The sequence below is a fragment of the Talpa occidentalis genome, unplaced genomic scaffold (assembly GCF_014898055.3).
Source record: "Talpa occidentalis isolate TD23 unplaced genomic scaffold, MPIMG_talOcc4v2.1 talOcc4.7, whole genome shotgun sequence".
Lineage (NCBI taxonomy): Eukaryota > Metazoa > Chordata > Mammalia > Eulipotyphla > Talpidae > Talpa > Talpa occidentalis.
Window position 1 is genome coordinate 93,631,155 of NW_023605083.1, and position 24,440 is coordinate 93,655,594.

General features: G+C 47.0%; 1 protein-coding gene across 1 annotated transcript in view; it reads right to left on the reverse strand.

The window, feature by feature from the left end:
- GAS7 (growth arrest specific 7) overlaps window positions 1-23,920 on the reverse strand; it is a 217,413-nt gene extending 193,493 nt beyond the window's left edge. The window contains exon 1 of the mRNA XM_054689112.1: window positions 23,690-23,920. Within this exon, the coding sequence (XP_054545087.1) occupies window positions 23,690-23,872 (183 nt within the window). The 5' untranslated portion in view covers window positions 23,873-23,920. The remainder of the gene's footprint in view (window positions 1-23,689) is intronic.
- Window positions 23,921-24,440: the final 520 nt, after the last annotated feature.

Sequence of the window (24,440 nt, forward strand, 5' to 3'; positions counted from 1 at the left end):
TTCACAAAGAGAGAATGATTCTTATAAATGTAATTAAGTCAGGTCACATGAATCTTCTACTCAAGGAACCCTCCAAAGGATCCCCTAGGCACTCAAAGTAAAAGTCAGGGGCCTCCCCGGTGGCGCAGCGTTTGAGAGCTGGGCTGTGAAGCTGCCCGCAGCCTGTGCAGCACTGGTTCGATCCCGGCCCCTGGCGTGGGTCCCACAGACCTCTCCTGCCATGCCCGCTGCTCCCCTCAGCAGTGTATTTCGCCAGTCTGCCTGTTTTGCTCCCTGTTCTGGCTCTGGTGAATTCTCTCACCCTCCCATGCTTCTGACTGTACCCAGTGCTTGTATAAATAAATAAATATTTTTTAAAAAAAAGTAAAAGTCAGATCCTCACACAGCTCTCTAAGGTCCTCACATGTTGAGCCCTAACCATCCCTCACTCCAGTCACCTATCTGCCCCAACATATTCTCCACCCTACACACACACTCACTTTGCACCAGCCACACTAACCTTGCTGCTGCTCCTGAATGCTCTAGGCATGTTCAGGCCACAGGGCCTTTGCACTTGCTCTCCCTTTTGCATTCTGGCCAGAATGCTCTTCTCCCAGAAGACTACAAATTTGTCCTCACATATATTTCAGGACTTTTCTCATATGTCCTCTCCTTTCCTGCCCATCCCATTTAAAATTAAAATCTTCTAAATCACTCCAACGTTTACTTAGTTTCGTTTACTTGCCTGTTACCCTCAACTAGAATGTAAACTCTATGAGGGCAGGGGTTTCTCTTTGTTTACCACCATCTCCAGCTTTCATGCTGTAGGGTATTTCTTCAGTAAATGAAATATTTCTGATCTTATTAATGTGCCAAAATGTTCCAATATGAAGGAAGTACCCTTTGAATCTTATTTCTTATAGCCAGAAGTTCAGTCACCTCAACAAAGTTCTCTAAGCTTAAAAATACCATCCTTTCCCAACACATACACACAATGCCACCAGAGAGCTCTGAACAACTCAGACATTAGTGGGTACTCACTGTGGTTAAGCCAGCAAGTACCACTAATGCCATCTGTCTTCTAAGCTCAGCAATTTGTGGAAGGCCCAGCCAAGGGTGAAAGCTCTTCCTAACTGTCAGACACCTATCTTTCTCTCCATGGCTTTACCTGAGCCACCAAAAATCTAGACTCTGTCAAGCTCTGAGCTCCATTTGTGGAAAACACTAAAATTTCCTTCGTTTTTTGAATCAGAATCTTTTCCTCTTCAAATTTGGAAGAAAACCAGAGGTGTTAAAACCGAACATCTTGACTGAATTTCCTCTGGGCAAGCTCACTCCAACACAGCCATCCCTCTGCCAGACCCAGTCAGAGTCTGACTTCACAGTGACTTGGTTCAACACAGAGCCCCACCAGTAACCCGGAACCTAATTCCAGGCTGCAACATCGCTCAGAGCTGGCTCTGCGCCTGTTACCAAGAATGATAAATCAGACCCTCTGGTAGCAAATGAGGAACACACCAATCTAGCAGGAAATTGGCTTCCCTTGAAGCTTCTCTGAAGTTTGTTGACAAAAGAGGAATCTATACTGATTGAGTAAAAGGGAAAAGCCATTGGCAACTTCTACATAAGTTTTTCTGGACTTGAAAATTCTGAGATGCTAGAAAAAAATCTCCAAAATAAATGAGGTCTAACTACACAAGGACTCATTTCCTGTCTTCCTAAATAAATGCCACTACAGGGCCTCCCTGGCGGTGCAAGGGGTTAAGCACAGCACTAGGAAGCTGTTCGAAGCTGCTGCAGCATGAGTATGATCCCCGGCCAGGGAGCTACCCACACGGTGCAGCAGACCTCTCCTGACTAGCCCGCTGCCCACCCTGAGCAGTCTATTTCAGTAGATCTGCCTGTTCTGTTTCCCAGTCGGTCTCTGGTAAATCCTCTCATCCCCCACACCTTTGGCCTGTACTCCAGTTCTTATATGCATAAATAAATAAATCTTTTAAAAATAAATAAATAAATGCCCCTACATGGTTCTCCTTTGATGCAAAATCCCTACAAGGGAGAGGGAAACAGTGGAGATCATTGGTTCTAAGCAGGGAGCCAAGCAGCACCTCTGGCTGGCTGTGTGTCCCAGGCAAATTCTTAACCTCTCTGGGCCTTAAATTCCCTAGAGAAAGGGAGTCTACTTTGCCATACAGTTGAGAAGATAAATGAGAAATCCAGTGTGAAAGCCTTTTGTAATGATTACGGACTAAGGAAATGAAGTTGTTAACACATATATTCCAACATTATTTATGCCTAGAACTATGAGCAAACACAGTGAGCAAGCAAGACGGGAGAAACAAAAGATGATGACTGCCTTCAAGAAGCTTAAACTTTGGGTGGGAAAACTGAGAACGATGGTAATACTCACAGAACAACATACCAAGAAAAGCACATGCCTCCATCTGCTGCTTCCTCTAAGTGTCCTTGGGTCTGCTTGTTTGGATTCTAATATCTGCCTAAGTATCCATCAATTTGGCAAATTCCTGGACTGCAAAAGGCCTCCCAGCTGTCTGTAAACTAAGTCTCTAAATTCAAGCCAGATGGAGTGGCAGGGCCACTGCATACCACATCCTCCCCACGCAGGTCTAGCCACGGCTGACTGCACCCCATCAACACCCACTGCTGCCACAAGCCCTGCTGCTCGGCCATCCCACTGCCCCACACAACATCCCATCGTCTGTCCACCCCCAATATTTTGCCATACTAAGTCTCCAGGCCAGCTGAAGAAAGAGGAAAGGAGAAGAAAAGAAAAAGGAATTCAAACACATAAATTAGCAAAAGGAGAAAAGAGGAAGCAGAGGAAAAAACAGAAAGTGAGAAAAATCAAAGGAAAAACAAGGAACAGAAATAACAATCATTTGACATCTGTCTTTCTGGCTTATGAAGGGCTTTAACTTACTTCTGTGACTTGTGCCTCATATAATGCTGTGCAGGGCTGAGTAAAGAAGGCAGAAGATTTTATATCCATTTTGGAAATGAGTAAATCGAGGTTTGACAAAATCTCACAGGTGGAACAAGAGGGTAGGACTGTTATATGGCCCTGCCTTCTCATTCCCCAAGCGTTTTTCCACTACCAGTACCCATGTAGTCTCAATCTAAGACTACAGTCAGCACTTAGAGACAGAACTCAACCCATAAAAAGAAGTACATGGTACTATTCATAACAGCCAGAATGGAGAAATAATGCAAATGCCATCAACTGATAAACGGATAAGCCAGTATGGTGCATCCATACAATGGAATATTATTCAGCCACAAAAAGGAATAAAGCCATGATACACACTACAATATGGATGAACTATGAAGACATCATGTTAAATGAAAGAAACTAGACACAAAAGGTCATGTATTGTGTGATCTCATTTCTGTGAAATGCCTAAAATAGGCCAACCCATAGTAACAGATAACACATTAGTGATTGCCAAGTGCTGGGGGACTTGTGGGGAGGAGTAACAGTTTAATGGATATAGGGCTTCTTTTGGAGTAATGAAAGGTTCTGGAACTGGACAGTGGTGATGGTGGCACATCGTTGTAAATATACTAAATGTCACTGATTGTTCACTTTGAAATGGTTAAAATGGTGAATTTTATGTTCTGTGGGTTTTACCATAATTTTAAAAGGCAGGAAGCGATGGAGGGGAAAACTGGATGCAGAGTAGGGAGAATGTGAAGTAGTCAAAGATTCTCAGAGAAGTCATGAGTTTCCTCAAATCGGGGACCCTCTGCATGTGGAGACCAGGAAGTCGTGCACGTAACAGGAGACCTCGCCTCTTACACTGAAGAGGTAGGAAGATGCCTTAGTCAAGGGTTACAGACAAAAAAGGAACCACCAGCAGGAACTCAGAAAGAAAATACAGCAGTGAGGGAAGGGAGAAAGAGACTAGGGGGGGTGGGGGCTGACATACATGCAAAAGATCAGCTAATCCCACCAGGAAATGCTTAGCATTTACTTATCTGTCCATTACATTGACTGAATCATTCATTCCCCAAACATGAATAAGTCCCTAGCCCTGGGCCAGGCACTGTCATTGGTATCAGAGACACAGCAGCTCCCAATCCCTGGCCTCACGGAGTTAAGCCCCTGCAAGAGAACCACATTCAAACTTATTGCTAGTGTGACCTCATTTTAATATAATCTGTCACTCCATTCAGCAAATGTAAACAAAAACTAATAAGTGAACCTTTCTTCTCTAATTTTTAACCCAGTTTAATCACATTTGGGGGCTGAGTAGAGATTAGAGAGATGTACTGGACACCGCTGTAGAAACAATAGTAAGTCACCTCACAGGGTGAGCTCTAAGCAGAGGCCTTGATGTGGAAAACCAGCTATTTTAATTAAAAGTTCTGGGATTAGGCCCAGAGTGAGGAATTTGACTTCAGGCCCTTGCTTCAGACAGAATTCATGCAAAAGCATGCACCGATGCCTACATGGAGCTGCACCTGCGTTTGGTCCCAGGGCCCCTGCAGTGAACAAGCCAGACAACAGAGCTCCATCCTTGGGGGCTGTGTTCTGATGAGATGCACAACCAGAGCACATATGGTGTGTTAGCCAGGGACAAGTGTTTAGGGAAAATATGGAGACAAGCATGGTGTCCCTGCTTTGTTGAAGGTTTCAATCCTACACTGAAATACATACATATGTCAAATCCAATTAAGGGCCTTGTTTGAGTTTGTTCTCAACAACAATGGGCCACAGGCTGGGATTGAACAATAGAAATTTGTTGTCTCAAAGTTCTGGAGACTGGAGTCCAAGATCAAGGTGTCAGCAGGGCTGGCTTCTCCTGAGGCTTCCCTCCTTGTCTACTGCTAATCTCCCCGAGGCCCCACTTGGGCTTCCCTTTGCATTGGTCCATGTCCATGTCCTAATCTCTTCTTATAAAAACACCAGTTCTGGACCTCCCTGGTGGCACAAGGTGTTAGGATGCAACCTAGGAAGCTATCCATAGCCACTGCATCACGAGTTCCATCCCTGGCCAGGGAGCTGCCCACATGGTACAGCAGACCTCTCCTGTCGCACCTGCTGCTCCCCTCAGCAGTGTATTTCAGTTAGTCTGCCTGTTCTGTTCCCCACTCTGTCGCTGGTGAATCCTCTCACCCCCCACATCTGTGGCCTGTACCCCAGTTCTTGTATGCATAAATAAATAAATCTTAAAAAAAAAAAAAAAACACCAGTTCTGTTGGGAAGACTTTAGTGACATCATTTTATCTTACCTCATTAAAGATCCTATTTCCAAATATGGCCATATCCATATTCATATTCAACATATGAATTTGGGGGGGGATGGACAGATATCATTCAGCCCATTACAGGCCCTGGATGCTCCCATCACTCCAGGTTGCCTCTTAGGGCCCCTCACTGCACGGGGAGCATCTTCCTGGTCACTCTCCTGGTTCCTCATGGACAACAGCATGCCCTCTGATCAAGGGGCCAGTGAGTTGTGGCAGTAGGGCTCATCTTAGCTACATGCCCAGGGCCTAGAACATACTGGTGCCAAGGAGAATCTCTAACAAAGGCTACAGTCAAGGATAATGGTAGTGTTTGGACTAACAGAACTCTTGCTTGTCTGGGACAAGAATGTCCACAATTTTCCTAGTCATCTGAACAGGAGACAAGGAAGTCTCAAGATGTAGCTTCAGGTGCAAGTTCAAAGTCCTGTGGATGACTACAGCAGAGAGTTGAGATAGGCTGCCAGGACAGTCGGCTTTGGGTTCATGAGAGCCAGGACCTTCCCCCACTTTCTGCACAGCCTCTCATAACAGACCTTGCACTCACCATCAGGTCACCCCTGAATTTTACAGCACATTCAGATCACATCACTGTCATCTTCCAGTTAACCTAAGAGGCAGCAGAGTGGGCGTCACCTCCCTTTTGGACAGATGAAGAAACTGAAGGTCAGAGATTTTTAAGTGAATTTTGTAAAGTCAAAGAGCCAAGTGGGGTAGGGAGCCCTACAATTAGAAACCCGGGCTCCCAGAGCTGTGCACAAAATCCTCAGCAACACTCAACTGTCCCTGCAGCCACTCTGACCAAGAAGCAGGATGAGGAGAAAGGACCAGTCCATGCAGTCCCTGCTCACCTCACACCTTCCATCCTTGGGAGTGCTGTCCTCTGCTCCAAAAGGCTCTGTTCTCCAGGATCCAGTGGCCTACTTGGATACTCAGGACTCTGAGCTGACCTGTCTACTCCCCTGCAACCTTGGCCTTAACACCAAGCCTCACCTGGTGACAAGACCATTCATGTCTTTTGGTAGAAAGTCCGGTTAAGCCATGAGCTAACATCAGAGCAAGAAGCACCCAGTTGTCTCAGGCAAGGTCATCTCCTCTTTAACTTCCCTGTTCATCAAGACAGCCATTGGCACAGTCTGCCTCTCTTAACAGCGTTCCAGTCAACAACAGACCACAGACACGACGGTGGTCCCGACAGATTATCCCACCAGCCTGAGTGTGTAGTGGATGTAACTGTCTAGAATTATGTCATTAACTCGATGACATTTACACAGTGACGAAACTGCCTAACAACACATTTCTCAGAACACATCCCAGCCGCCGTTAAGCAGTGCGTGACTACACCTTTTGAGCCAGACTTCGTAGACACCGAGCTCTGTGCCAGGCGAGGCAGTCCCAGAGATTTAGAAAGCCAGTTTCCTGGCCAGAGGAGCTGAGAGCATTGGGGGGAACCTCACACAGCGCAGTACAAAGTGCTAAGTGCCCTGACAGTGGGAGGCAAGGCAGGAGGAGGGCTCACCATCTCAACCTGGGGAGAGAGGGTCACAGTGGGGTGGCTGGGCTGGCTGAGGAATCAGGGGTGAGGGGGAGGCACTCCAGACAGAGGCAGCAGCTGTGCCAAGGACAGAGGGATGAGGTGAGTGCAGGAGGTCAGTTAAGCAGCAAGGGAGGGTTGCCCGCACAGCATGTCCCAGGCCCAGCCACCGTGCTGAGGAACGCCTTGACACTCAGGGCCAGGCAGCCTGCAGAGATGACTCTACTGGGCTCAAGTTTTATTTTTAATTTTTTTAAGACTTATTTATTTATGCATACAAGAACTTGGGTACAGGCCAGAGGTGTGGGGGGCAGTGAGAGGATTCACCAGAGACAAAGTGGGGAGCAGAACAGGCAGACTGACAGAAATACACTGCTGAGGGGAGCAGCGGGCGAGACAGGAGAGGTCTGCCACACCATGTGGGTATCTCCCTGGCTGGGAATCGAACTCGTGCTGCAGTGGCTGCAGATAGCTCCATAGGTTGTGTGTTAACCCCTTGTGCAGGCCCTGGGCTCGGCTTTTAGGGGACACCATGCATGGCCACAGGAAGGTAGGGCAAGAACGGGGACACTAGTCCTGAGCCTGGAGTTCCTCACTCAGTGAAATATAAGAAATATTTAGGAAGGGTCAAGTTAATGGAGAACTTGTCCACTCTTAGGGGGGATGTCAGTCACCTTCAAACAGCTTCCCTTCTGCCTTCTCACTAGGGGTACAGCCCTCCAAGGGTAACTCCCCTCCCTCCTCCAGCCAGTGAGGCGAAAGTCAGCACAGGTGCTCCTGTGGTTCTCAATCATGCCAGCTGCTCAGCCCCCTTGTAACCCTTTCCTACTTGCCCACATCTCACATCAGTCCTCATTTGCAAGAGACTTGCAGCTGTAGCTGCATATATATATGTAGTCTTGATGATTTGCAGTGAAACATAATTTACACCTTCTACCGCTTCTCAGAGAAATCATTTCCCCGAGACTAATAATAAAGCAGACCAGCCACTCTAGTAACAAAGCGCCCAACCAGCCCTGCCACACGATAGAGAAACAAAGCAGAATGGCGTTAGAGTTGGGTACCCCTGAGCAATGCTGACTGGCTGATAGAAATGTTAGCATTTAGCAACCCATAATACTGGGCTTTTCAAACTGTGTCCCACAGAGAGAGCCCCAGGTTTCCTGGTGGAGTCACTGGAGTCACTCTGCAAGGAAAGGGAGTGACCCGGAGCTAAGAGGGATTGTAACTGAAAGAGCAGCTCCTGTATCCTGACCTCCCCGGAGAAGCATGAGTGCACACCAGGACTGGGAGAGTCCAAGATGTCAGACAAGTTCTGGCTTCCCCGCTCCCCTTCAGGCTCCAGCATCACTATCTTCTTGGTGCAGGGGCCTAGTCATACATGAAGGACAAAGGGCTTAGATCACAGTTGCCTCCATAGTACCCCATTAGTGCAGGGTAGAACCTGGAAATGGTAGCACCATTCCCAGCATCTCCCCACCTGCCAAGTATGCTGGGAGAGGCCACCCACAAAAGAATCTGCAGTGGTGAGACAGAAGCCTGGTTTCATCTTCATGCCATTTTCTCCTGGGCAAGAGAGTAAGTCCACCTGAAATTCTTAGCTTTATCAGGATCTCCGCTGGTCACATCCACCGTTGCATTCCTTAAGGACACACGCAGATCTCATAATGATCTCTGACTTATGTACACACACAAACCCCAGCTTTCTGTCTCCTGGATCTCAAATTCCTAGTCAGCATTGTTAGTCATTTCACTCCACTATGGAAAGCAGAGCCTTTGGAAGAATTTCACCCCTGGCTGAGACCAAAATTAGCCTCTTCTTTTCAAAGCAGGGAGTCAGAAACAAAAGACCCTCTCTGCCTTTTTCTTTGGAAAGCACAGGGGGAAGACTTTTCCTCTATTCCCTGATTTATTCAGAGAACTGGAAAGCCCAAGGTTGAGCAGAAAGCCCTGCAAATATCATCCCAAAGGATCAGAATATAGGGGCCCAGCGGATGGAATGGGGCCTAGACCGAGTTTCCCACTATTGTGGGATCCTCCTGCCCCTAAAGCACCCTTTTAAAGACCCATGTCAGTGCTCAAAAATCAGAGCAGGTTGGTTCAAAGAAGGAATCAGTGTCCCCTTTGCACACAGGAAATATATACCCTCACACAGAACAGAGACCTACCCAGGGGCCTCCAGATGCAACCTTCCCCAAAAATCTGTGTTACAGGCTAGGTTAACTGCCACAGGCTCTAAGATGGGAATCCCTTTCATTACTGATCTGTAGTTAAGATCTGAATCTTGATCACTGCCAGGGAAACTTATCATATCCCGGGGGAAGATCTGGATCGGAAGAGATTCAGACCACTGTGGCATTTCAAAAAAGGAATTTATGGTTTGGGAAAGCTGACGTTCCATCAAAAGCCATGATTTCCTTGGGTAAACACAGCTTCAAAGATGATATTAAGTCTGACAAAAAGGGACTTAGAAGGACCACGATGGAAAATGAGTTAAGGTGACATTGGCCAAGAACCAGGAAGACTAGCTGGTGAGCAAGGGGTCTGGAATGACTCTCAGGGAAACAGGTTTCTTTTATTAAGAAAAATTAAGTTACAGTGACCAGCACCCAGAGTGATGGAGGGGAGACAGAAATAATGGCAGCAGTCACCAGCTCATTCTGAGTATTAACACTAGGCTTTCTGCAGTGCATCTTCATTAAAGGACACAACTCCAACTTTCAAGGGGAACCTCTGATGTGGGCCTTATTATGCCCATTTAAAAGATAAGAAGCCTCAGGTCCAAAGACAGGTAAACAATGAGCACCCAGTCTCACATATACCCAGCCCAGGTATGATCACCTCTAAACATTACAACTAACTGCCTCCCATGATGCCACCAATTGAGAACACTCCCATCCCAGGATTCCAGGAGTGACCCAGTAATCACATTACCCAAAGGAGGTTAATTTCCTCCACACCTGTTTTTCTTTCCAGCAGGAAGGAGTCATGGGTCCCTGCCCTTTGTGTACAAAGTGACAAACTATTATTTGTCCCAACATTGGGGATGTTTGTTTATATTGCACACTCTCTTCCCGATCTTCAGGAGTCTGTATGTATAAGATTGTTCCCGGGATGGTGAACAGACATCTGTAAGTGTCATTCTGGAAAGTCTATTAATTTTTCCCCCATGAAAAACTAGACAACTACTATGGTAGAAAACCCTAAATCTTATATTCGTTGCCTTCATGGTCAAAATTACTGAACTGTGGTCCTTTGTTTCATTCTGGGCTGAGCCCTGAGGCTATAAAAATCAGAGACCTAATCCTTGACCTCAAAAATTCAATGATATAGTGGAAAGGAACAGAAAATTCCAATACAGTAGGGTAAGTGCAAAGTGCTCTAGAAGAATGGAGGGGAGCTGTGTCAGCAGAGCATTTTAGGGGGAGAGTAACAATAAGGCTTAGAAATAAGAATGAACTAAGTCTGGCTGAAAAGAAAAGAGACAATAGCAAAGAGGCAAAGAACCCAGTTAAAAGTGGGCAAGGAATCCGAATAGATAGATCTCAAAAGAAGATATACAAACTGCCAATAAACACATGAAAAGATGCTCACCAGCATTACTGGAATAAAAAGACAGATAACAACAACTGTTGGTGAAGATATGGAGAAATTGGAACATTCATACATTTCTGATGAGATTGTAAATGTGTCTCTACTTTGGAAAACAATCTGGCAGTTACTCAAATGATTAAATGCAGAGTTGTCTCATGGCCCTGGAATTCCACTCGCGTATACACCCAAGAGAAATGAAACATATCCACATCAAATTTTGTACATGAATGTTCCTAGGAATGATACAATAAGAATAATAAGAAAAAAGAAGAAACAATAAGAAAAAAGAAGAAACAGTTCAAATGTCTATCAACTATGAATGGGTAAATAAAACATGATAAATCCATGCAAAGGAGTATTATTCAGCCACCAAAAGGAATGAAACACTGATACATTCTGCAGCACTGATGCACCTTGAAAACATCATTCTGAGTAAAAGAAACCAAAAACACGCACAAATTGTATGACTGCATTTATATAAAATGTCCAGAATGGGCACCCCCATAGAGACAGACAATAGATGGGTGCTGTCTGGACCTGGGTGGTTAGGAGAAAATGGGGAGTGGGTAAAGGGCAATGAAAATGTTCTAAAATTGATCATGGTAATGGCTGTATGACTCTATGAATGATTCTAAAAATAATCACTGATTGCACGCTTTCAGTGGTATGTGAGTTTCTTAAAAGATCTCAAAAGAACTGTTAGAAGAAAAGGGAGTAGGAGTAAAAGGAAGGGGTGGGGGAGGAAGGTTCCTTCAGGGAGGACAGGCATGTGCAACGACACAAGCAAGAGAGAGGAAAGTGGCTTCCAAAAGATATGTAGTACCATGTGGTTTTGGTAATGTTATGTATATGCAGAAAAGGTCAAAGGGCAACTGGGGAGGTGGGCAGAGGCAGTCAGAAGGGCCTTGAGAACAAAGCTGAGGTGCGATATGCTGCAAGGGAGTGTTCTCTGGTGAAACTGGCCAGAAAAAAACAATGTCACATCACCATGGAGAATGGACAGCACTAAGGGATACAGGGCTAGACACTGCTATTAGGGGTCACTGCAGTAACCTGGGCAAGAGAAGAGAGGCCAAGTTCAGAGCAGTGCAGAGCTGAATTCCACATGGGGGATGCGGGAGATGTCTGCTTTGAGGCGCTACCACCATCTCCAGGTTTAGCTCTTGAACACAAGAACAGGATTAGATTTTGGCTCCCAGAGCATCACTTTGGAAAGAGAATTTCCATCTAGGCACTTGAAACAAACCTTTCCTTTGCACCGGGACCAAGCAGAGATGAAAAGGCATATGCTTAATTCCTTAAGCAGTTTCTGTCATTTCACCTCCTGGACAAGCAGCTATTTCCTCATTATAAGAAGTGCCTCTTCTGGAAGCATCAGCACAGCCAGAGGCTCATCAGACCAAGTAAGAAGCAATTAAGACTAGTTAGCCCAGCCTGAGCAATCATCATGTAAGAGTTTCAAATAAACTAGACATGGGTAGCAGTTGCAGCTTTCCTTGCTTTAGTAAGACCTGTGTCCTGGGGAAAAAAAAAAAAAAAACCTGAAGTATTCTATAGTCTTGTGATTCAAAGGGTGCTCCCAATATCAGCGATGGCAGCATCTCCTAAGGATTTGTTAGAAATGCAGACCCTCAGGCCCCACTCCAGAACTTCAGATTCCAAATGTGCATTTAATAAGACCCAGGTGACTTCTGTCCACAGTTCAGAATGCCCTGACCACATTACTGCAACCAGACAGTCTTGCACTATGACCTCAGAGAGGCCTATGGAAAGAGGTTCCTCCCAATGGAAGCCCCATTTAACCATCAGCTCTCAACATTCAGCATGGCATGATCACCACAGCACATACGGAGTAAAGCCCACTGAGGTTGTATATTGTCAGCTCTCCCCCAGGCTGGGTTGGGTTCTCTGGACCCCCGCAATAACCTGACGAAGCTTAGAAAGAGTCTGTATCTGGCCTAGGGTCTCATAGGCAGCAGGGGTTGAGTCAGGAGATAAACCCATTGAAAATGGGTTGAGCAGTCCATCACACTGGGGGTAGCAACCCCCAATGTTCCAACCCCTAACCAAAACATACAAAGCATCCAGCAACCCCTTAAAACCAATAAACTGCCTAAAAACAGAGGCCATAGCTCCACTGCCTGTTCTCCTAACACTGTTGGTATCGATCAAGATCAACCAGTTCTCTCTCTGCCTTCAGAGTCAAGACCCGGAGCCTGCCATGATCATGTCACCTCCCCTCCTACTCCAGCCACACACACACACACACACACACACACACACACACACACACACACACACACAGCCCTTCCTCCTCCACATCCACCAAAGCATTCTGGAACCCCACCTCCATCCCATGCTTGAAGGACACGCCTGGCAAATAGAAATACAAGCCACCCCTCCCATCCTACCTTTTTACCATACCTGTGCTCAATTAGACTCAAAGTGCACTCCAAAATTTCTGTTCTTTCTGTGACTCTGTGTAGTCTCAAATAACCCATTTTAAAAAAAAGAGTAGACTAAATCAATTGAACGCCAGGATTTAATCATAACTTGCAATTATACTTTGGGTACTCAAATATTTTGTTACTCAAATTGTAGCATCACCATAACCTGGGAACTAGTTAGAAAAGGCAGTGTCTGGGCTTCACCCACACCTATTAAACCAGAACATGCATTTAACATGACTCTGTGTGATTTGCAGGCACATGACTATTTCAGAAGAACTGGTCTTGACGTTCTACAAGGCTATGGTGTAGAGACAGGCTCTGGTGGGCTCACACCGGAAGACAGGCCCCAGGTATTCAGAACTGTCTTTATAATACGAAAATATTAGGCTGAGTACCAAATTAACAGGTTTTGTTTTGAGCATGTCCTCGGTTTTCAAAATTTAACACGGTTTTATTTTTCACTCTAAGCACAACAAAGGCTTGTAACTATTTATCAATAAAACACTTACTATGTGAGAACAGTAAACTGAAACTTCCTATTTCTAAATTATATTACAAATCAAAAGCAAATGCCTCAATGACATTCTTCCATGAGCAGTTGCTAAAATAAGCAGCCTCTGTCATGATTAAATTAGGACTCTTTTCTGTGGAATATTTAAAATATCATCTCTAAAGAATTTTTTCAATTTAATTAGTTTTTCTGTTGACTAATCCTGGAGTTCTCTGCACATCTGACAAGCAAGGGAGAATGAGGGAGAAATTAAGTCATCTGAGAAAGAACATGGATGCCGAATATCTCGAAGGGCTTTTATTCCAACAGAAAAAGTGTGAAAATGAAGTCTCTTAAGTCACCTCCCAGAGTCACTCTGGAGGGGACAGCACATTTCCCAGGGCTCCCAAGGAGGAGCTGCTGACCTCAGCTCCATGTCTTGTGTCTAGCCTTGTTGAGAGTTTGGCACATAGTAAGTGCTCAAACACAAATATTTATTTTTGTTGAACCAAAAGTTGTGACAGATGTATTTACCACAAAGAAAACATCACTGGAATTCTGGAGTAGGGAGTGACCACGTTTGTTCAAAAAATACAGGCCAATCATCTCCTAGCATGCCTTGCAGTGTGCTAGATGCCAGAAGAGCAAGGGAGAAGAGAGCAGACTTGAAAGAATATTAAGAGTTCCTGATTCTCAGGAGCTAAGGCATCTGCTGGGGTCTGCGCTGTGGCTGAAGTCCTTGCAACAGTAGGAGTTACTGGAGGACATGCAGAATCTCAGTCCTCATCTCAGACATACTGAGCCAGAACCTGCTTCCAACAAGAGTCAGTGAGAAATCATTCTGAGAAGACTTGCACCGGAAGCAATGAAATAATTTTTGAGAAACACTACTCTAAAGATGACCATGAGATACTGAAAGTGAAACAGATCAGAATTTGGGCATCCCCCAGAAAGTGCCCATGCGGTGATCAACAGAACTCTCCACATATAATCAGCTTGCTCCCTTTCTGCTTCTGGGCAGAAGCGGTAGTGTTACAACTTCCTGGCCACAAAAGTTATGTGTGACAGTGCTTTAGTGGATGAAATACATCACAAATGGCAAGTATGACTTCTGAGGAGATTTTTAAGAACCATGTGGTTTTTGACACAGTCACCAGCAAGTTTCCAGATACTGGTTGCGCCATCACCGTAGATCTTGGTAGATCTTAAAGCCCCAATCCAATTTGCAACAGACTTGCAGCATGAAGCAAAAGCAAATCTATGTCGTTTTTACCACAAATTTAGGAATGGTTTGTTATAGTAACAAATCCTAACCCATCCTGACTGATATAGCACAAAGGCTCACCATTTTCAGAATATTTTTGTTTCTCGGCATGGAAAACTGCTCAAACCCATCACTTCCTGAGGAAGACCTCTTTTTTTTCTAAGCCAGAACAGCAAATATCACTCAATTACCCTCTTCACTCATCAAAGATCACTGTCACAAACATCTTTGTTCTCCTTTCCCCAAATTTCCTCATGTACTTATGCTTTTATTTTCTTGTATATGTGCTTTTTGGTAAACGACTTTAAATCCTTTTTTATGAGTAGGTGGCAGACGGATAGTCACACATACAGACACACCAGACTTGGCTCCAAATGAATTGGTTGTTTTCAAAAAAATCAAATCCATCCTTGAAAGACAAAGATTTGCTGCTGTTAAGGATATTTTAAAAAATGTGGCCTTGGGTCAGCAAGTTTTCCTTCACCCTCTTCTTTCCACAAAAGGATACTTACAGATCGCATAGTACACACAGTCCCTGCTTTTATAAAGCAACTCATTCCTGGACACACCATCTCTTTTTGCCTCTTCATCAGGCTTAATCTCAACCCTGCTAAATCTATGGAAACATTTGACATCAATGACCACCATTTTTTATGTTTAAAATTCAGCTTTGATATAGTTATCGAGCCCTTCTGTTTGTGTGACTATGCTTATGCTAAACAGAGGTGAATCTTATTTTAACTGGTTCTTCTTGGTGGGTAGATTGTAGCCCATTTGCACAATTAGAAATAGAGTTGCCGTGAGCATTCTGATGCTTAAAGCTTTCCTCTTAGATGCTTCTTGAGTCTAAATTTCTGGAAGTGGAATTGCTGGATCAGAGGACACGTACATTGTTAAGGTTGTTAAGGTATATTGCCAAATTACCCTCCAGGGAGCATATGACAATTTTCCTACACCCTTGCCAGTATTCATTCCTTTTTGTTTTCTTTCCATGGTTTTTATTAAAATGATTTTTTTTTTAAATTGCAATTCTTTGGTTGTGAAGATGTTGATAGTTCTGTGCATCTTTTGTTATAAAGTCTGTCAAAGTTTTTCTTGTTCATTCTTATGCAGATGTGATCCTTTATTTAAAAAAAAAAATTATAAAAGCACCTTCTGCATTAAGGACATTAACTATTCCCCCATTTTTATTTGCCTTTCACCTCATTTTTCAAGGAAGAGATCTCTGGCAGCAGAAGGACAGACAGATGGGGTGAAATGCAGTAGGGAAAGTATATGCAACTTCTCTGCAAGGTGAGAGCCCTCATCTCCCACAATCAATCCACCAACAAGCCCACTTGCAAAACACATTCCAGATCCATCCACTTCTCACCATTTCATTTCGACCATCCTGCTCCTAACTTCCTCACTGGTCTCCTGTTTTGCCTTCTTCAGATCCATTCTCCATACCCTCATCTAGATTGGAGTACATCATCCCCTTCAATCAAACCAAAGGCCTTCCACTAAGCTCAGACACTTATCCATCCACCCAGCTGGACACAAGGCCTTGCAGGATCTATTTTACCTGCTTCCCTCTATCACATCCCAACCACTCTCTGCTCTCTAACTATTCTGGAATATTCTGGCCCTTTCAAATATATCAAACAGACTCCCTTCTTCAGGATTACCTGCATGTGTAGTGCCCTCTGCCTCAAAATATTTTCCCTGGCACACACGTGGCTGGCCCCCCTGTGTCCTGCAGGTCTCTTCTCAGTTAACTCCTTAGAGAAGCCTTCCCTGAATGTCTTATTAGAAACTCCCTCCTGCACCTCTGCACCCCCATTCTGTCACAGTACCCAGTTTTATTTCCCTTTGCATTTTGCATTTTTTTTTTTTGGTTAGTTTACCATCTCCCCAACTAAAAGGCAAGCTTCTTCTCTGTATTTTTCACAACTCCCCTCCTGCAGCTATAGCAGTGCTCACACCCATCACAGGCACTCAGTGACTGCTTAATGAATGACTGAACAAGAGAACAGAGATTAACTAACTACACACAACCCATAACCAAGAATGGGATTTTTACATCTTTAATGATTAAACACAAAGCAAAAGAAGAATACTTTATGGCACATGAAAACAAATTAATTAATCATATTCAAATTTCAGTGTTCATAAATAAGGATTTATCAGAACACAAGCATACCCACTGGCCTGGAGATCATCTATAGCTGCTTTCCACTCTCCCAGCAGAGCCTGGGAGTCCATATGGGATACTCTCGTGGCTCCTCACTGCCTCTGGCAATCCAGGAATCACAGTGACGAGGCTGTAACTTGATTTTGCCACCTGGCCCACAAAGCCTAATACATGTTCTGGCCCTTTACAGAAAGTCTGCCAATCCGGGTTAAGAATGAGAAGGTTTTAAGAAACATTTCTAAGGGAGAACAGTCAAGCCTGCTAAGGAGGAGAGGACTTGGATGGGAGTAGGGTGGGGGAGTGTCAGGTGATGCCATGGATAGGTGGTGACATTCACTATGGGTAGAAGGCAGTGAAGAGATTATAAAGTGTGTGGACACCTGGCATTTATGTAGCTGGGGATTAAGTCTGGATACCAGCTCTAGAAGAGATGTAAGTTTTTAAAAGGTTAAAAAGAAAAAAATCCAGTATCCACAGAATGCTTTTTTTTTTAAAGTGGGTATTCCCCACTTTTGAAAGTTTGCATATGCCACGTGGCTTTTAAGAAAGATCTACATTAGTACCCAATGGAAAAGAAATTTCTTTGGCAACAAAAGGTAGAAAGGCAAAATATATTCAGTGTTGTTCTGCAACAGAGGTTCCAGAGAAAGTGCACCCCAAGTGACTTTCAACCAACTCCGATTTTACTAGCTGTTAGTGTTATTCTAGTTTTATGCATTATTTGGTTATTTTGCTAGGTTATTTGCAGGGTCTGGGAACACTAAAACACATTTCCATATAAATAGATAGCAAGCGCTTCTTTGTTTTACGCCATTTCAGCTTATGGAAGGCTTAGCTGGAATACTTGGCTTTTGGATAGCAGGAAACCTATACAGTGAACCAAGAAGCTAAATAAATAAAACATATCTTCATCAGATGGTAGACAGGAAACACTGAAGGTGAAAGTTGATGCAGGAGCCCACTTATGAGTCCACAAAAGCCTCCCGGGTCATACACCTGTTGTAGCTAAGCCTCCACAACGACACTTCTTGCTCTGGTCACCAAGGCAGACTGACCTGCTGGCCACCATTTCTATTTCTTCCACAGTCTAAATATCACCCCAGAAGCCTTGTCATTGCAGGGAGAGAGGAATATACTAATTTTGCACTGAAGTCCAGGGGGATCAGTCCTGACATTGGTTACAAATCTTGTCATGTGTTGCCTCGCTGCTGTGAGTAATAAGAGAGCAAGCTGCGAGAACAATGTCCCCCGAGTGGTCTGATAAAAATCCCAATACCTTACATGTATACAAGGCTTCCTGGTTTACCAAACATTTTCTTTTTCCCAGCAAAGTGGGGACCAGCATGGGTGCTCAATAGATGAAGTCAACCAGGCCATCAGATAAAAGCTGGGCTTTTTCAGGCTGAGAAGAGTACAAGAGGGCCGGCATCTCATTCATGTTTCGAGGTGGTAATGGACGGTGGGGATTCACATGGTGTTTAACAGATGTCGGGGATTCCTGCCGACTTGTTGCTAAGGGAACTTTTGTGAAGATGCCCGGAATCCACAGAATCTGAAAGCCCTGCCCATTGCTTTGAAATCCTGTGAGTAGCCCCTTGACCAGACCAGCACACAGCAGTAAAGGAAGGGAGAAGCTCCTTTTGTGCAGAGGCGGACAGGGAGGTGGGCCAAAGGTAGATTTTCAAATAGCAGGAGCCAAGGTCCCTAAATCAAAGGAGAAGATGACTTAGTGAAGATGGAAGAAAGCTCCTTGGTCTTTTCGGTTACAATTACACACGCTGTGAGCTAGCAGCCCTAATTACACCTTTTGCGAACAGAGCTGATGACTGCCTTAAAAGATATTGGCGTGAGGAGAAGGTCACGCCCATTTCAGGTCATTTTCACCTTACGGAGAGAACTTGTATTAGAATCGATGTACGTAACATATTAAGCTAGATGTCTATTAGATGTTAGGCAGCTCAGATACACATGTCTGTTAATAACCAGCACTAAATAGACAAACCTGTAAAGGCTGGGCTGATATGTCAGTGGCCTAGTGGACAAACCCAGGCTTTAGGGACAGGAAAATCTGGTTTTAAATTCAGCTGCATCATATCATTTATCGTGTGCCTTTTATAAAGAAATCCCCGGCCCTTAAAAGAAAAATCCTCCAAGGACAGCAATGGAAACAGGCCAAGTCTCCTGCATTTTACCTCCCTCTGGGGCTCTCTCTTATCTCTCTGGCCTGGTACTGCATCCCTCTAATGGATTATCTGGCCCATGTGTGCTCTTCCTTCCCTTCTGTGGTAGCTAGATACACCTACTTCTCTGTGTTCACACCAGTGTCCACACTGGTATCCACACCATTATCTATACCTGTATGCACACCTGTATCCACACCAGCACCCACATCTATACCCACACCTGTATCCATACCTGTATGCACCTCCCCCCACAATGAGTCTGGACTAGCCTTGGGATTCATTTCATCAATAGAATGTGGTAAAAGTCACATGCCAGTTCTGAGTTTAAGCCTTAAGAAGGTCTGACAATTTACACCTGGCAAACTTGGACACTAGACCATGTGGGAAAACTCCAACTACTCGGCTGAAGAGAAAATCCATGTGGAAAGGCCCTGAAGGACAAGATACCAAGCAGAGAGAAAGTCTACATGGAACAACACCAAGGCATTGAGTTAAGAACACCAGACATGTGAGTTAAGATACCATCCTGGGAATTCCAGCCCACCTGATACTCCAGGACTCCAGTCATTATCCAACTAAACTGCATGAAAGACACCAAGACAGAGCAACCGAAGAACCACCCAGCTAAGCCCTGTCAATCCACAGAAATGTGTGAGATAACAATAAATGATTGTCTTAAGATAATAAGTTTTAGGGTGGCTTGATACATAGATATAAATAAAATATCCTACTTTATTATCCATTGCACAGCCCACTTCCCCAGCTCCATCTCTCTCTCCCACAGCCACAGCTTGGGAACTCCTGAGGCACAATCACATGAACCCCAAGGGAAGAACAGAAGGTGGGAAGAAGACCAACTTCAGTGGTGATCCTCTTTGGCTGTCTAGTTTCACTGACAAACAGTGTCATATTCTGTTAGTATTTCTAGGGCCTGGACCTTCCATCTAGATTGTGGATCATGGATCCTAAGGCTGAGGTCAAGGAAAGCACTGTTTTATTTACATTCTGTGTTCTTACCCCCAGAATAATTTTCTAAAAGCTCTTGGAGTTTTTGCAGGAGCCTTAAAGTATCTTCCAGGTCCCTAATCTCTTCTCTTCATTCAAGGAAAGAGCAGGCCACAAAGAATCCCTGGGCTAGAGCCAGGCCCCCAGTCACTGGACCACATCAAGGCTCCAACTCTTCCCTGGGAATAGAGATCTAGGGTCTCTCCTCCATCTACCTTCCCTTAAAGCTATCTCTTTGTCTCCAAGCACCCCAGAAGTCTGATGGAAATCCCCCTTACAGGGCCTCCCAGTTTATGAAAGTGACCTCAGACCTGGCTTGGAGCTGGCAGGACATGTTCCCAAACCTTCCAGCTCCCACCACAGGTTTCCTTTATCACCTCAGCTCCACCCCCACCACATCTCCCAAATGTTAGAAGAGCCTTCAGTTCTCCCTCTTCATGGTTAGAGAACCTCAAGAAAGACTTTTTTTTTCTTGAGGGCCTACCTCACAAATGGTTGTTGTAGGTCTTACTTATGGGGTCGTCTCCCTTTTCTGGGATGAACTGGTTCCCTTCTCTTAGTACCCTCTGGAAGGTTACTTCATCCCCTCAATAACTGGGATCCCTATGATCAGTCCTTGTGCCCACCAGAACCTCCATACACCTCTGCTTAGGCTGAGGTTTCCTTGGAGGAAACCCCTTGTAGTCTCAACCAGAGAGATTTCTCTAGTAACCAGGACCAAAATGGCTTCTTCCCAGGGGCTGGCTGGTCACCAGGACAGATCTTTCAACCCTTTCAGAATTTTCTCCCACCTTCCCTCTGTAGGGTATACATCCTGCAGAGCCAGGATATCTCAGTACCTCCTTTTTTCCATAGGAACAAGGAAGAAATCTCTGGGGAGTGTCCATTTGAGATACTGCTCTCAATGCCTAGCACCTATCCACTGAGATGAGGTTACCTAGTATCATTCTTTCAAACAGGAAATAAAGGTACACTGGGGTGGGAGTTACATTGGAGGTGCCGTTCTCTGCTGTGTACCCCCTCCCCTGTTTCACTCCTCTCTCAGGAGTCTCCATTCTGTCTGTACTTGGCATTCTGAAGTCATGGCCCCAGCAGCTCCAGTGCCAGGCACCCACTGGCTGACATTGCATGACGTTTACCATCATCTATGGGCCTTTCTCTGGCCTCCTGGCTTCAACACTTACTCCCAGACAGGCCCATGATTCCATGTGCTGACCAGCCCACCACTGGCCACCTTGAAAGCTCTGCATTCTCCACTCACCAAGTCCATCTTTGAGGACGCATGCCCCTCCAAGGGATTCTACCTGCATATCTTCCTCTGGGCAAGGCTTCCCTACCCAGTCATCACCTTGTAGTCCAGCCTGCTCATGTATGAGATTCCAAGACTAAAAGGGCAGGCCTAACCTACCATCCTGCCTATCAAAACTGCATTTGCTTTGGCCCTGAGAAGAGTCCCAGGACTCAGGGCTCAGGGCTCCAGCCCACGCTCCCTCCACCTGCGGGAAAACCAGCCACCTCTAAGCTCAATCAAACCTCAGGGTTAGCAGAAGAGGTACTGCCAGAGAAAAGGAGCAGTCACCCTTATTTCAGCACAGGCAGTGCAGCCTCCACTATGAGATGCTGTCACCTGCACGCTGACCTGGGGCTGCTGATGGCCCTTCCCCACAAGGATCCAGGCGCTCCCCTAACAGTGAGCCCAGGCTATCCTGTCCAAAAGAGACATAGGCACAGAAGGTACTATTCAGTCATCTGAGCTGCTTACCAAGCATGCCAGAATAGCTCCCTGGGCCAGTTCCTTCACCTCCTTCCTATCAGCTTGCTTGCCTAAAGCAGGGGGAGAGTGCCTCCCTCTGCACCAAGCTGCCAGGGGTATTGTGACAATACACATACCATGCTGAGCACACAGTGGGGGCTCAATAACAAGCAAAAGCCCTTCCAGGGTCTCCATTCCTGTCTGGGCACTTCTGTTGCCCCTCATTAGTTGTGTGGAAGCTCCATGGGCACCAGAGGTTTCCTAAGCAAGGGCATGCAATGGGACGTGACAGATACACCCAAGGCTGACCCAGCTGACCATTCTGCTTGTCCCCTTGGTCTGGTCCACCCTCCCTTTCACCAAGGAAGAAAAAGCAGTGCCTCTTCACTGCAGCTAACCCACACTACAAATCTACCAGCCTTACCCCCACCCAAAACACAGCTGGCTGAATCTAGCTGGGGATGCTCCCCACCAGACAGACATCCACCAGCCAAAATTCCACATCAGTGTTTCCTAGAACAGTATGGCCACCAGAAGAACTCCAACATAGGAGTCTCTCCCAGGGTTTCTGAGTGAGCAACAAGGGGGTTCAGGTCTTCATATGAAGCAACACACTTGCTTTCCCTCACCTCTGAATTGCAAGGAAGGAACTAGGGAAGCTGACGAACACACTTGAGCCTATCCTATTGGACAGGCTCTCAAAATGCAGAACCAAGAGGTTTCTGGAACATACTCTAGGGATGGCCACAGAAAACTCCTTCCGGTCTCAACTTTGCTCATAGGCTACCAACCCATTACCAGAGATTTTACTGTTCTCCTCTGGACCTGAAAGAAACATACTGTACCTCTCTGAAGCCAAGCTCCAATTTTGATAATGTTTCCACATGATATTTCTCAGGGAAATTCACCCTAATAACCATTTCACCCCTATCTATCTTTCTTTTTTGAGTTGCATGGAGCATTTCTCCTGAATGTTTGCTACTTTGTTCTTTCTGAAGTAGGTCAGGGGTTAAATTATAAATGAATTCAGTCTCCATGATTCCAGCAGGGTTTGACCAGAGTGTTTCTGTATACTTACACAATTGAGGGTAGCTGTTACTTTGGTCTATACAACAATGCTGGGATCAGGCAGCTTTTCATTAAAGTGGGTGTCCTGTAAGGTCACTCCACCAACGCTACACACACACTCTCAACACACACCCAAAGGACTTTACAAACTTCAGATCCCATTCCGGCTGTGACCATGAGCTCAGCGATTAGAGAGGCCTCCTAACTGTCACCCAGACAATAAACAGCCATCGGACTTGGCTCACTGGGCCCTGTGCAGCGCTGGGGCCAGGCCAGAAGCCCAGGAAAAGGCCTCTTTGGGGTTCTTAACCTTAGCATGGGGGCGCTGGGCCAGGGCAGGCGGCGCTGGTTGGGGGCTCTGCACCCCTGGATCAAACCTGCTGACGGGCTCCGGCTGGTGGCCAGGCCCAGCTCAGCTGACTAGCGAGTGGGCGGCCCCGGGGGCAGCTCGGCAGCCTGACCCCGGCGGTGTGGTGGTCCACCCCAGGCTCCTGGCTCCCGGTGAAGTGAAGACAGCGGGGCCAAATCGGAGCCACTTCCCATCCCCGATCATGGGTGCGACTTCCCTAGACCCCCCGGACTCTGGCAGCCCTTCGCGGTCTGCAGCCGGGAACGCGTCCACCGGCTGCAGAACTCTCACAGGCAACAAGTTCTCGCTTCCTCAGGGCGGCCAAGCTGTGCTCTGAGGCCCTGCACGGGGGGCGCTCAGCGGACTCACCCGCGCTGCCCACGCCCCCGCGGGGCGCCGCTACCTTAGGCGCCCGCAGGAGCGCAGAACCGCCGGCCGGGTGCGCAGTGGGTACCCGAGGCTGCCCCCGGGGCGCCCCCTGACAGGGACGACTCCGGCATCCGCGGTGCGGGCAACAGGTATTTGAGCTCGCCAAGGACCCAGTTCCTGGCCGTCCCGCCCCTGGCCCTCGCCCCTTACCTCCAGCAACTGCACGTAGCTCGCCGGGAACCAGCCGCGGAGCCCGTCCTCCTTCTCGCCTTCCCACCAGCCGCCGTCCGGGACTTGCAGCAGCGTGATCAGCTCGCCTGCCGCGAAGCGCAGCCCCTGGCCGTGCCGCTCCCCGGAGAAGGGGTACAGGGTCCGGCAGCGGGCGCCGGACATGGCCTTGGCGCCCGGGCTCACAGCGCAACCTGCATCCCTGCCGAGTCCCGCAGGCTGAGCGGCGGCTCCACGGGGTCCCAAGCGCCCGGCGCTCCGGGCTCCCGCGCTCTGGGCACGCGCCGTCTCGGGGGCTCGCGGGGGTCCCTGGCCAGGCTGGGGACGCGAGCTCCGCGCTGGGAAACAGACACTCGCTGGCTTCGGAGAGAGAGCGGCGACGCCCCCGGGCCGGGCGGCTCGCGGATCCCGGCTCAGGGCGGGGGGGCGGGGCGCAGGGGGAGGAGACCCGGGCGCCGCGGGCTCCGGAGACAACTTCCCGGGGACGCGGAACGCGGGCTGCCGCCGCGCGGGCCAGACGCGCGGAAATGCGCAGCTCCCCGGGGAGGTGGGACCCCGAGCATCACCCTCGGCCGGGAGCCGCGGCGAGGGGGCGGCGGGTCGTGCGCGGAGAAGGGGCTGGCGGCGGGGTGGCCGAGCCCAGCGCGCTCAGAGGCGGGGGGCGGGGCTGGAGCCGGACCCGGGCGGCCACGCCCGCCGAGGGTTGGGCGCCGGCTCGCGAGGGGGCAGGTCG